The 13,424-nt window shown below is 39.8% G+C and overlaps 1 protein-coding gene across 4 annotated transcripts in view; it reads right to left on the bottom strand.

The window, feature by feature from the left end:
• NR3C2 (nuclear receptor subfamily 3 group C member 2) overlaps window positions 1-13,424 on the bottom strand; it is a 195,598-nt gene that overhangs the window by 179,242 nt on the left and 2,932 nt on the right. For 2 of the 4 annotated variants that reach the window (XM_089525708.1, XM_089525711.1), the window contains exons 2-3: window positions 7,718-7,784; window positions 1,247-3,032 (exon numbers count right to left, since the gene is read on the bottom strand). In XM_089525708.1, coding sequence (XP_089381834.1) covers window positions 1,247-3,030 — 1,784 coding nt within the window. In that variant the 5' untranslated portion in view covers window positions 3,031-3,032; window positions 7,718-7,784. Of the gene's footprint in view, window positions 1-1,246; window positions 3,033-7,717; window positions 7,785-11,312; window positions 11,515-13,424 lie in introns of those variants that run through there. The other 2 variants (XM_089525709.1, XM_089525710.1) reach the window with 2 other exon arrangements.

The raw sequence follows: 13,424 nt of genomic DNA, 5'->3' as shown, positions 1-13,424 counted from the left end.
TTTAAACATATGGAACCACAGTTTGCTCAAATGTGTTTGTATCTAACCCAGAGATGTAGGGATCACACAACTACTAGCAAAGGACTGGTGAAAAATCTATTACTAAACCATGGTCCAAAACACAGTGCAGAAATAATCCAGTTTGAGACCACTTTTACTGCTCTGGCTCAGTGCTAAGGAATCCTGGGAATTCTAGTTTATTGTGGCACCAGAGCTCTCTGACAGAGAAGGCTAAATATCTCACAAAACTGCAGTTCCCAGAATTCATTTAAAGCAATCTCAAACTGAATTATTTCTGCAGTGTGTTTTGGACTCATGTTAGATGGCAGAGAGAGAAAGAGAGAGAAAGAGAGAGAGAGAGAGAGAGAGAGAGGGATGAAGTAGATATCAAAGGGTAACAAAGATACAGAAGTAATAGTACAAAGAGAAGACCTTTAGATTTTGCCATGACATCACTAGAAACACAAGTTAGAACAATCTCATTCTCTTAGCACTCACTCCTATAGTGTAAAGGTTAATCCCTCTGTGCACAAGGATGACAACTGTGGAACTGTCCTACAAAAGTAGCTGGGCCTGGCCTTGAGTAAGCAGGCCCGTGATTTGAGGCTTGTACACAAAGTGGCCATTCCGTTATGCAGGGAATAATCACACACTGTTTTGAATGGACAAAATTGCTGTATTACACCCTTTCGAAAGGTATTAGGCTTTTGTATCCTACTTTCAAGAGGCATTTCAGTGTACATATATTTAAGTGAGAGTCCTTGGAAATCAGTACATAGTGAAATACCTTGCTAAAAGCCTCTTATGATTTTCTAATTTTAGCCCACTGGAACCTAAGCACACTAACAATCACGGAAACATCATGAAAGAAACCCTGACAGACAGTCAATATTTTTTCATTCATATATTTAGTAAATAGTTGCAAAGCACTGAAAACAAATGTTTATCAGTGAAATCTTCATGCAAGTGTTCTCTAGACAATGCTATTTGAAACCTAGAAAGCTACTGAGGTGCCACCAACAAAGTAAATGGGAATATAAAACATTTGTAGCAATTAAAATTATTAACATACTGCTTGAGTGAATATATTGACCAGTACTAAAATTTGGCACGTTCACAGTCAAAATAGACTGGTATTCCGACATTACACTACATATAAATATGGAGTTTCGAAGACTATTAAGACACAAAATATTCTGCTATACGCTAGCAAAAAGTACCAGCAGTGTAAGAATAGCACACCTACCTTGACACATTTTCTGGAATGTATTCTAGAACTGGATACCCATCATTTCTTCTAGCAGACAGTTCAGAATGCGATTTCCATGACTCCACCAGAGTACTTACTGGAGGAAATGAGCTCATATGCTGAAAAGACTGCTCTCTACCAACAGGTCGTGATAAAGATATTCTGCCTTGAGCTCCAATCCTATAGTGAAATGATTGTCCACTTGAATTTACACCAACAATGGCAGAGGATGGCAGAGTGTTCTCTTGATAATAGCTGCTCTCCTCAGGTTCCTGTTTAATTCCTACAGATAGGCCTGGATTTGGAAATCCACTGTTTTCACATCTGTCATCAAATGATGAAATAGGTGGCCCTAAAATCCCAGATAGCGAATAGTAGTCTTTATCATCCATGAAAGAAAAATATGACCCATCCATAAATGGAAATGGATTTACAGTTTGATTCCCTTTAAAAGAAGCACCAGAACAAGAATGTTTAGCTGATTCTTGTTTTATTGATACTGAAAATGGGGAATCAGAATTGATTTTGCTGTTTTCTCCAAGACATGAGCTACTGAAAACCCCCTCTGGTTCAGGCTTTATAAACTGAACAAGATTCATTTGATTAGCTACTTCACTGTTAGAGATGGCATTTTCTATTTCCTCTATTTTAGGAAATATGATTTCTGGAGCACCTTTAATGTCCTTGGTATCTGGACTAGAAACAATGTCTTGGCCTGTGCCAGGTCCAACAGGTGTGCTAGATGCAGGAAAGGCTAGTGCTCCATTTACTGGACTACACATAGAGGACCCCACAGTACTAACAGCTGGACTAGAAAGAGTGGACCTATTATTGGCATTGGAAGGGCTGGCAATAGAGCACCTTGAATTCATATTTGCAGGACTGGATACAGAGGATCTCATGGTAATATTATTAGGACTTGAAACTGGAGATTTCACGCTACAGTGACTAGGCGGGCTTGAAATTGGTGATTTCATGCTACTTATAGGACTAGAAAGAGGAGACCCCATATTGCTAGCATGTGGAGGACTGTGCAACATTGAACCTCGGTTTTCAATGTTGGGTGAGCATGACAAAGGCGTTCCCTGGTTGATTGGACTATTTACTGTGAAATTTCCAAAGTTAGTAGGTGTAGTTGAAGACACAGAATTAATTCCAGGAGGGCTGCACACTGAAGAAGTCATACTTTGAGGACTACAGTCAGGCGGACTCTTCTCTCGAGTTACTCTAGGACTTTTCATCATTGGAGGCATGATGCTGCCATTCACAGAGCTTGCACAGTCTACAGAAGGTCTCAAGGGCCTGTTTGCGGTGTTCAATGGAGAGGTGTGATGGCCATTCTCCTTGTATAGTTTTACCAGTTGCTCAACATTTTGATACATCTTTCCAGAGTTTATGCTTCCTTGTTGACTTTGCTGATCATAGGTAAAATCAGCATCTCTTACAGAATCCATGTACAGACCCATTGATTCAGCTACTGTTGCAGAAAGTTCCTTCGAGTCTGATTCAGTTTTTATGTCAGAGGTTGAAATTCCAGAATGATTGTGATCTTGCTGTAGGCAAGAAAGTAATTCAGATTTTTCTTTGTTGCTTCCTTGAGCACTGCTGTTTGGAAAAGCACCAGATACACAGCTCACGTTGACAATTTCCATATAGTTATTACTTTCTTCAGTTGATGCTTCTGCTCCTGCAGAAGTATACTCCATGGACTGAGAACCTTGACTCCAGCGTCTCTCCATATCTAAGCTTTCTGGATAACTGCGATAGCCTTTGGTCTCCATAACTAATAAAGGAAAATAGCAAATTAAAGTGTAAGTATATATGTTCATATAAATTCTGTCACATATCAAGGAACTATGGTAACACTCAACTCAAGAGTAAATCTCAGAACATAATGGATACTATTTCCAAGAAAATACGTATGCAAGGGATTGCACGGCACAAATTGCAAATATCATCCAGCTTTTAAAAATTGAATGTTACTGTTCTGTTTTATTTCCTGTCCACCCTTGAGAAATGTTTTTTGAGCTTTCTAAGCCAGAAATACCTGAGACAATCTAGTAAAGTTGTTTAATTTGCTTTGCTATTGACAGCAGATAAAAATGATCTCAAGAGTACATTTAATCCTCCATTTTCAAGCTCCAAGCTTCTTTTGGTAAAACAGTTGATTTTACTGTTTTTGCTACTATAGTGATAATGAAAATGTAGTAATTCTCTCATATCCAATGAACCATAACAGATATAATTGGGTAAACCATGAGGCTGTACAGACTGGCAATAAGCGCTGGCATAGGGGCAGCGTGGGGGCGTGATGTTTGGATGATGCCCACCCTGACACCACCTAGATGCCGGCGTCTCACTTGCCTGACCACATGGCATCGTGACACTCATTTGGTGTGACATTCATGTGCCACATGCCAAAAGGAGCATCAGAAAGCCCTTTTTCTGGGCCAAAAAGAAGCATTTTGCCACTTCTTTTTGGTCCAGAAAAATGGCAGATCAGGGCTGTGGCATACTGTTGCCATGGCCCCAATCTGGCGCTCAAAGGGGAAGCACAGAGCTGCTCCTTCAGGACAGTCTGCTTCACCCCTCAGACAACTAGAACCCTAAGAACTGCAGTCCTGCCATGAGACACTCCACAATAAAACAGACACATAACTCCCAAGAATTCGTGTCTAGAGTAAGTACATATTTGCCAGCAAGAAGGCATTTATTAAAAGCAAATAAACAGGGTAAATATGACATGAACAAACTGGGTGGCATGGTTCTCTTCCTTCATAAAAGCACAAAATTTGATCATTTGAGTGCATGAATCCCACAAAAAGCTGCTAGAAATTGCTCTACCTTTTGAAAGTGGAGCATTCTTTGAAGAGACACTGTACATATTTAAAACAGAGTAAATGTATTTTACATGTACTATATGTATGCATATGTACTTGTACATGCCTGTAACATTTGTATATAAGAAAAAACACAACTAAGTGCATCCGGAACTAAAAAGAGAACAATATTATTTCAAATTAGATACAAGTCTGTATTTTCCAATTATGTGTAAAATCAATTATGCTTTTGTTGTGGAAACCATTTGCAGCTTTACTATTTTGGCTTGAACTAATATTAACTATTTTATAAGTACATAAAACCTGCTTGCAGAGTTTGATCAATAGTCAACATACTTCTAAATGATTTGCGTTTGAATCCGAGTATGAGTCGTTTTCCACAACAGTGACTTGAGACTACAGGGTTTGAATTTGGGATACTCTTCCCAGACTTCTAAGATAGTTGTATTCCAACAGCTAATAGCAAATGGAAAATAGCAATCTAGGCAGAGGCTGCCAGAGCATAAAAGGAACATTGACCTCCCTCATCCACAGATTTTAAATTGTTTTAAGCCTCCCTGCACACAGAGAGTGAACAGCTTTAGGCCACATTCAATACTAGATGTGACACTGGGCTACACCAGCAAGCAGATAGAATTTTTCTGAGGAGCAGTCGAAAGTTTCACCAGTTAAGCACTACAATCTGTAAGTTGGAGGAGTAGTACATTTCCCTCTTCCTTCAAATATATCATCCCATACAAGTTTGGGATCCATATGTATCTGTTTGTTTAAAATTGTTATTTAAACCATCACCTCTATAGAGTCTGACACAGGTGTTGAAAAGACATATAATGACAGAGATTTAACAGCATTCACCTAATTTATTAGGAGATCAGGAAACAGGCAGGCTCATATATTATATGTTAATAAGAATATTTTCAAGGCAATCATTTTACACAACAATAGATACCATATAATTAATTCTTTTCTAATCATTGGAAATGTGCAGTAAATACGACTTTACCCTCACTCTTCAATTTAATATTAGTACCAGCGTGTCGTTCAGGACAAACTAAAACAAAGTGTAAAATGCACTGATACCTGAGCAGTTATCTAAAAAGTCACTTAGGGCTTCTGCATAATTCCAGGAAATTGTCTAAACTCTACTCACATGGGCACAAAGCAATTGTATCCTTACTAACATCTATATAAGAGCTGTCATGCCAGCGTGGTGTAGTGGTTTGGGTGTTGGACTATGACTCTGAAGACTAGGGTTTGAATCCATACTCGGCCATGGAAGATCCCTGGATGAATTGTCCCTTGGGCAAGTCACACTCTCTCAGCCTCAGAGGAAGGCAGAGGCAAACCCGCTCTGAACAAATCTTGCCAAGAAGATCCTGTGATAGGTTTGGCTTAAGTTCACCATAAGTCGGAAATGACTTGAAAGCGAACAACAACAACATGCCTAAGGCATGGGTTGGACTATCTGTGAACACATATTAAACCATCTTCATAGTTGGGAAGCTAATACTTCAACAGGGATGAATCTACAATGAACATCACCTTCTTTCTCAAGAGCATTAACTTAATAGCATTATCTCCATGAGGAGTGTGGAGAATCATTTCTGATAGATGTTAAACTAGTAGAAGAATATAAGGAGACAAGGTATGAAAATATATTTTTATGCTTAGCATAACAAGGACTTTCCTATGGTACAATCACTGTCCCCTCTACCAATATTGCCAGTTTCAGAAGAAACCTGCTAGATATAGTGTTTCACCCACACTTACTGTAAATTGTGCATATATAAATTCCCATGCAAACACATTTGATAATGCGCAATTTATTATGATGAGAAGGCAAAGTCTGAATGATCAGTTATACATGCAATACACAGACTTTACATCGATCACATGAAATCCAAGGTGAGGTGAATGAGTTGATGCAACCATGCTGCCCTACCATATTGACCTTACTAGTTTGCCAGCATTATGCAAAATAAAATCAGAATTAAACATGGATTCTACCCTGTAAGAATACAGTTGAGTCTCCCTTATCTGGAATTCTGAAATCTAAAACACTCCAAAATCTACAATTGCTGCTTAGGATAGTGACTACTTTGCTTTCTGATGGTGCAACTGTACACAAAATATGGCCCGAAACACACTGCAAAAATAATCCAATTTGAGACCGCTTTAACTGCTCTGGCTCAGTGCTAGGGAATTCTGGGAATTGTAGTTTTATGAGATATTAAGCCTTCTCTGTGCAGAGAGCTCTGGTGCTTTAACTGCCATAATGAACTACAATTCCCAGGATTCCCTAGCACCGAGCCAGGGTAGTTAAAACCGTCTCAAACTGGATTATTTCTACAGTGTGTTTTGGACCTGTGTTTAATACACAAAATTATTAAAATACTGAATATGAAATTACCTTCAGGCTATGTGTATAAAATGTATACAAAATATAAATGAATTTAATGTTTAGACTTGGGTCCTGTCTCTATAATATTTCATTATGTGTATGCAAATATTCCAAAATCCAAAACACTTCTGGTAATAAGTGTTTCGGATAAGGGAGACGTAAACTGTATTATCAGTTCTTGCTAACTTTAAATATCACCCTTATTCTTTATAGTCCTATAGATGTTTACATTTTCTCTGAATGGAACAACAGTACTTTCTGCAGTCTGATCTAATTCCTGTTTACTCAGAATAAAGTTCCACAATGGTTATTTTCAGGTAAATAAGCACAGAATGATAGCCCTGTAGTTCAATCCTTTGCACATTTATTCAGGAGTAAAACCCATTGCATCCAATAGCATTTATTCTGTAGGAGATATATGTATGATTACCACTTTAGTCTCTGTAAATCAATCTTCCTCATCATATAATCACACAAAATAGATGAAACCTTAATCCACAACCCATAAATACATTGCATAATTTTAGTGAGTTGATTTTTGTGTTTAGGATTGCAGTTGAAGGCTGGCTACATGCACCACATCTGAGCTCAACAACAAGTAAACTGTGTGCAAAGATACCATTCTGTACGCAACACAATGACAATATCTAGAGCAAACTGACTGCTGTGTGTGCTAATATTTTTATTATAATAAACAAGGAAATTACTTGAATTAGTAAGACATGGAGGAATCTAAGACACCGTTCTGTTACACAGAGCATATTTCTCATGAGATGAAAGGGTTAGGAAGAACTGTTAGCTTACACATGCTTTGTTCCAATAAATGGCTTTTTAAAAATTCTGCAAATATGCTTGCATTATTCATTTTTCTACAATATACCTCCTACTTCATCATTTATTTACTTGCTTTTGCTGTACTGTTGATGTACTATTTCAGTTATTTAACTTTTTAATTCCTGAATACTACTCTAGTCATCTTATTTATACTGAAATATTTATGTTGAATCTACATCTAGACTAAATTAAATATAAAATAAAGTCACAATTACCCAAATGTGACAAATATACAATTTTAATTTCTGCAAATAATGAATAGGGAAGCTGTCTGTCTACATCAAATAAGGACTGGCATATAAAAAGGTCACATATGTAATCTTACCATGCAAATGACAACAAAAGCATGCATAACATACCCATAAAATAGTGATAAAAGATTTATCGACTCACATTAAGCCATTTGTAGCAAATCATGGCATGTCTGCACCAAATCTGTATCACATCATTCAACTTCCTCCTGGATTTAAACCAAATCGGACGTTGTACATTAGTGGAAAAAAACCTAACTGCATCATAAAACGTACATTTTTATGTATTTTTAAAATACAAAAAATGAGATTGTTTTACTTAATAGAGAGAGCAAACATTTTCAGTAGAGGAGAACAATAAAACATGGGTAAACTTATAACTAGCATTATATTCTCTTCTCTCAAAATATATGAACAAAATTGAGAATGTGTTTTTGACTTTGACTAGTACAGTTCACCTAGAGATTGACCGGAGGTTGTTTTTTGTTTTTTTTACTCTGCTCATGTTTCTGTGCCCAGGTTACTACTGACCATTATAAGAGATGTCTTAGGTGTAAAAAGGTGAAGGTTAAGCGATTCATCAGTTGAGGTGCGATGTGGGTCACTAAGGAACCAACATCAGGACCAAAAAAGCAATAGGGAATTAATGCAGGAAGGACTATAGTTTCTCCTGTAGGTTTCAAAAATGCTGGCAAACTGCATAACTTGAGAGGACAGAGACATGTGATATCTGGAATAGTTCATATACCTGATCTAGTCTGAAGATTTTTCACTAAATTCACCTACTGACCTGGCAACTGTAATTCATGCCTTTTTAAAGCTTAAAAACCTAAGGCCTGGATCTGCAACCTGCTTTATGATACCTAATTTTATCCTCAGGGCATACTTGGCAGGTAGCTTCACAGAGTTAGTGTTATTGACATTATTATTGAAACTGTCCACTGCCATTGCAATGATCTTTCCTGCACTTACCCCCTGTCCCTTTTTTGATTTTGATCTTAATCCTTTAGCAACCCACATCCCAGTTCAACTGATAAAGCACTTAGTCCACTAACTCATCTTCTGACTGTAGGTGGCCTCTGCACAAACCACTTGCATGCCACGTTTGGCCAGGGAGAGAACACTAAATTGGGCTGGCTCCATGATCCAATGGAGATTTACATATACGTCTGATTCTTTTATAGGAAAATAAAGGACCTGGAAAAATTGGAACAGCTTTTCCCCTATTTTGCATCAAGCACTAACAATATAAACCAGCAACACATAACACTGTCTCCACTCAACCCACTGCCTTTCCTTTCATTCCTAATTCTGGAATAATCCAAAGCAACATTCCATCTACCAATATTTAATACCATCTGGACCAAAACTGAGTTCTTCACCATGACATCTAGCAGAACTTAAACAGCTGTCTTCAAACATGATGAAAAAGTAAATAAAACAAATTCAGTTTCAGACAGAAGGTTCGGTTTCCAAAAGAAGGTCAAGGATGGCACAGTATCCTTCGCCAACCCATCCCATGTTTAACTTATTTCAGTATGATCTGCCAAATGTGCATCTGAGGAAGTAGACTTAATACTATGAAAGCTCATGCTACTAATGGCTTTCTTTTAGTCCTAAAGGTACTACAAGATCCCTTTGCATACTGATTTTTCAGAATAACAAGGCTTTATCTTTGAATTGTGCCTGTTCAGAAGTTCAGTTGAAAATAACACCACTCCTAAGTGTGTTGGGTGAAAAAAAATGCTCAGCATCTTGAGCACAAGTGAAATAGATGAAAGCTATATTTTAATTTATTCAAATATCAGTTCTGTTTTTTAATAATATCCATGTAGATAATTAATAATGTCCATGTAGATAATAGCCATGTAGATATCCACATATGAAGAAAGACTTAGAGAGCTGGATATGTCTAACATGGAAAAGAGATGGTCAAGAGGTGATATGATAGCCCTGGTTAAATATCTGGAGGAGTGTCATGTTGAGGATGGAGCAAGCTTGTTTTATGCTGCTCCAGAAAATAGGACCTGGAACAAATGGATGTACACTACAGGAAAAGAGATTCTACCTAAACATTAGGAGGAACTTCCTGACAGTAAGAGCTGTTCGACAGTGGAACACTTTTCCTCAGAGAGTGGTGGAGTCTCCTTCTTTGGAGGCCTTTAAAAAGAGGCTGGATGGCCATCTGTTAGGGGTGCTTTGATTGTGAGTTTCTGCAAGGCAGGGAGTTGGACTGGGTGGTCCTTGTGGTCTCTTCCAACTCTATGAATCTATCATTATAAAGCACCCATTTGAACCCCTCTTTGATTCCTGTGAACCTTTGAACTGGCTAGCTGGTGCCCTAAAAACTCAGATTGAAAACCTAGCCTGCAGCCTCCAGACACAAATCTAGCTGCTAAGCTCAGCACGCAACCCAGGTTCCCACCCAAACAAAGCATGCAACCCCAGCCTAAAAACAGAAATATCTCTCCTTTAGACTTCACTTGGAGACATTCTTATTCTGACTCTGGTTGGGTTGTCAGCCCACTGCAGGAGTTAACTTCCATCCCGTTCCTCCTCCCAAATTCTTCCTTAATTCAGCTGGCAAACCTTTCCCTAAGGAATTAGGCTCACTAGGCTCTGCTCTTTCTTCCTCCTGAGGATCTCCTCACCAGGGAATCTGCCAGGAATAACTGATTTAAAATTACACGTTCTGGCAGGGGACCTCTCTGCCTTGCACAGCCCAAGCGATCAACACAAGAAAGAGGACACGCAACACATAAAACACATACAAAGACAGCGTTCCTAATCTAAGGCATATAATCAAAAGGATATTCCCCCTCTCCCTCTCCTCTCACTTGGAAAAAAGAAGCCCCCACACTATAAAAAATTAAATGCAAAATTAATTATATTTTAAAAATTAAACGAGGGCCAGCGTGGCGTGATGGTTAACAGCCCTGCGGGTGCAGTGGTTAAATGCCTGTACTGCAGACACTCATTCACAAACCACAAGGGTCTCTGTTGACCCAGCCTGGCATCCTTCTGAGGCCACTAAAATGAGTACCCAGCTATTGGGGGGCAATTAGCTTATGCATTGTAAACCGCTTAGAGACTGCTTAGTGCGGTATGAAGCAGTGTATAAACGAAGCTGCTATTGCTACGGTTTGAGCCTTGGATTAGAAGACCAGGGTTCGAACCCCAGTCATGTAAACCCATTAGGTGACCTTGAGCAAGGCACACTCTCTCAGCCTCAGAGGTTGGCTATGACAAACCCCTCTCTGAAGAAACGTACCAGGAAAAACCCTAGAGTCTTTCTACTTGGGAGAGGCGAAAAAAAGCACAATAATAATGATCAATAATAATTATCAGTCATGTAAACCCATTGGGGTGACCTTGGGCATGTCACACTCTCTCAGCTTCAGGGAATACCTATGACAAATCCTACCCTGAACAAACTTGCTAGGAAAAACCCTAAGAGTCCTTCTACTTGGGAAGGGAGAAAGAAAAGCCCCTGCACAACAACAACAACACCACTATAGAAAAAGCTCAGTCATGCAAACCCACTGGTTGATCTTGGGCAAGTTGCACTCTCTCAGCCTCAGAGGATAGCAATGGCAAACACACACACACAAACCAACTCTGAAGAAATTTGCCAAGAAAACCCTATGCTAGGCACACAACAACAACAACAATTTACTGTACAATCAATATATAAATGCAACAACTTCCACCAAAGAGAGGTCTCCATTTCTCCCCACCTCCAGCGTCTTTCCCCTTCCACCTGTTGGGAGGAAGATCAGTCCAAAAAGTCATCCACCTAAGCCCCCCACATGCAGGAACACAAGGGACAAAGACGGTCTGGAGTTGTTGTAGTTGCAGTTGTTGTTGTGGGAGGGGGAAAAAGATAAGGGGTTCCTTCTGCCAAAGCAGTGACAGATACAGTCCAGGGTTGTTATTATTATGATGATGATGATGATGGAGGAGGAGGAGGAGGTGACGCGCCAGAGAGGGAGCCCAAGTCCTTTTAAAACATGTCACATGCTCAGATAAAGTTCAGGGCGCCGCCCCGCCCCTCGCGCTTCCCCATTGGCCGCCGAGGCCTAGGGGCGCTCCCCATTGGTCGGAAGGCTCTGTCAATCACCCGGCGGGCGACATGACTGAGGCAAAGTTGCTGCGACACAAGCGAGAAAAATGTATCTCGCCTTAAAGCTGTAGGGCTCCCTTCAAAGAAGGGGCTCCCGTTATTGTTATTGTTATTAATTATTAATTAGGGGATTCAATATTTTAAATCTCTCCCTCGCTGAGGAAAAGGAGACAGAGAGAGAGAGATAAAGGTGAAATAATAAATAAAGCAAAACCTTACACCAAAGCATACCCAACGACTTTATTTTGCGTCTACACTGTGGAAATTATCGCGGTTTGACACCGCTTTCAACCGCCACGGGCTCCTTTTTTTCGTTTTGTGAGGCACCTTACCATCGCTGAAGAAAATAGTATTCTTTGTAATAAAGCAAAAAACGTTACACCAAATATATACATATATAATGTCCCGACGCCTTTTTTATTTGGGGGGAAAAACTGAGGGAGAAATAAAAAAAAACACAACTTTTAACGGCCATTTTCAGAAGCACTCTTAAAAAAAGAAAGGCCTTGCTGGGATGTTAAAAACCCCACAGCTTTAAAGCGGTGTCAAACCGCGTTACTTCGACAGTGTAGACTCACATACACATACTGCAGAAATAACCCGGTTTGGGACCGCTTTAACTGCCCTGTGGCTCAATGCTAGGGAATCCTGGGAACTGTAGTTTTGTGAGGCATTAATAGCCTTCTGTGTGTGTGTGTGTGTGTGTGTGAGACAGAGAGAGAGAGAGAGAGAGGTCTCAGGCAACAATAAACTACAACTCCCAGAAATAATCCAGTTTGAGACCGCTTTAACTGCCCTGGCTCAGTGCCAGGTAATCCTGGGAACTGTAGTTTATTGTGGCACAAGCAGAACTCTCTCTGACGGAGAAGGGCTAAATGTCGTTCACAAAAACTACAGCTCCCAGTTTCCTCTAGCATTGAGCCAGGGCAGTTAAAGCGGTCTCAAAGTGGGTTATTTCTGCAGTGTGTGTTTGGGACCTCTAACTCTCCAGAAAGCCTCCAACCCCAGAAAGGGCGAGGAGGGCAGGCTCTCTCACGCCCTCAACCTGCCTCCCCTTTCCGAGGCACATACTTCCTTCCCTTCCCTCCTCTTTTCCTCTCATGTCATGGAGGCCACATCCAGCTTTATAATAAGGGTTGGCTTCCCGGGCCTCCTTTGCCCGCCTCTCCCAGCCCTTGGGAGACATTTAACTCCACCTGTGCCAAGGTGAGAGAGAGAGAGAGAAGCTGAGAGGAAGAAAGAGGAGGGCTCTTCCTTTCTTTCTACCCCCACAAAACAACCTCAATTTTTAATAATAATAATCATCATCATCATCATCCCATGTTTAAACGACGTCTAAACACGTACAACAACCTCCTTCAAACCAAACAAAACCAAACTAGCAGTGAAACCTAGTCTAAAAAAGCTCAAGGACTTGCCCTCTAGTTCCCTGGATACATATTTTTATTGCGTCTGGTAGAGCTACTCGAAATTGGCCTCTTTATATCCCTATTATTTATCATCATCATTATTGTTATTATTATTGAAGTTGCAAAGGCCTATTATTATTATTATTATTATTATTATTATTATAAAGTTGCAAACTGGGAGTCACCACTGCAAAAACTCCCAAACTCCAGAGAGGGGGAAAAAGAAAGGCACCACCCCACACTTGGCCACACGCTCCATCTTTGCAGGAGTTGGCTAAATATGTATTTAGGAAGAGAATGTCAATTTTTGTTTTGCT

Source organism: Sceloporus occidentalis, unplaced genomic scaffold, assembly GCF_023333645.1.
Source record: "Sceloporus occidentalis isolate IW3139 unplaced genomic scaffold, rSceOcc1.0.p SCAF_5, whole genome shotgun sequence".
Taxonomy (NCBI): domain Eukaryota; kingdom Metazoa; phylum Chordata; class Lepidosauria; order Squamata; family Phrynosomatidae; genus Sceloporus; species Sceloporus occidentalis.
The sequence above is the reverse complement of the archived record's forward strand: the minus strand, read 5'-3'. Positions and strand labels throughout refer to the sequence as shown.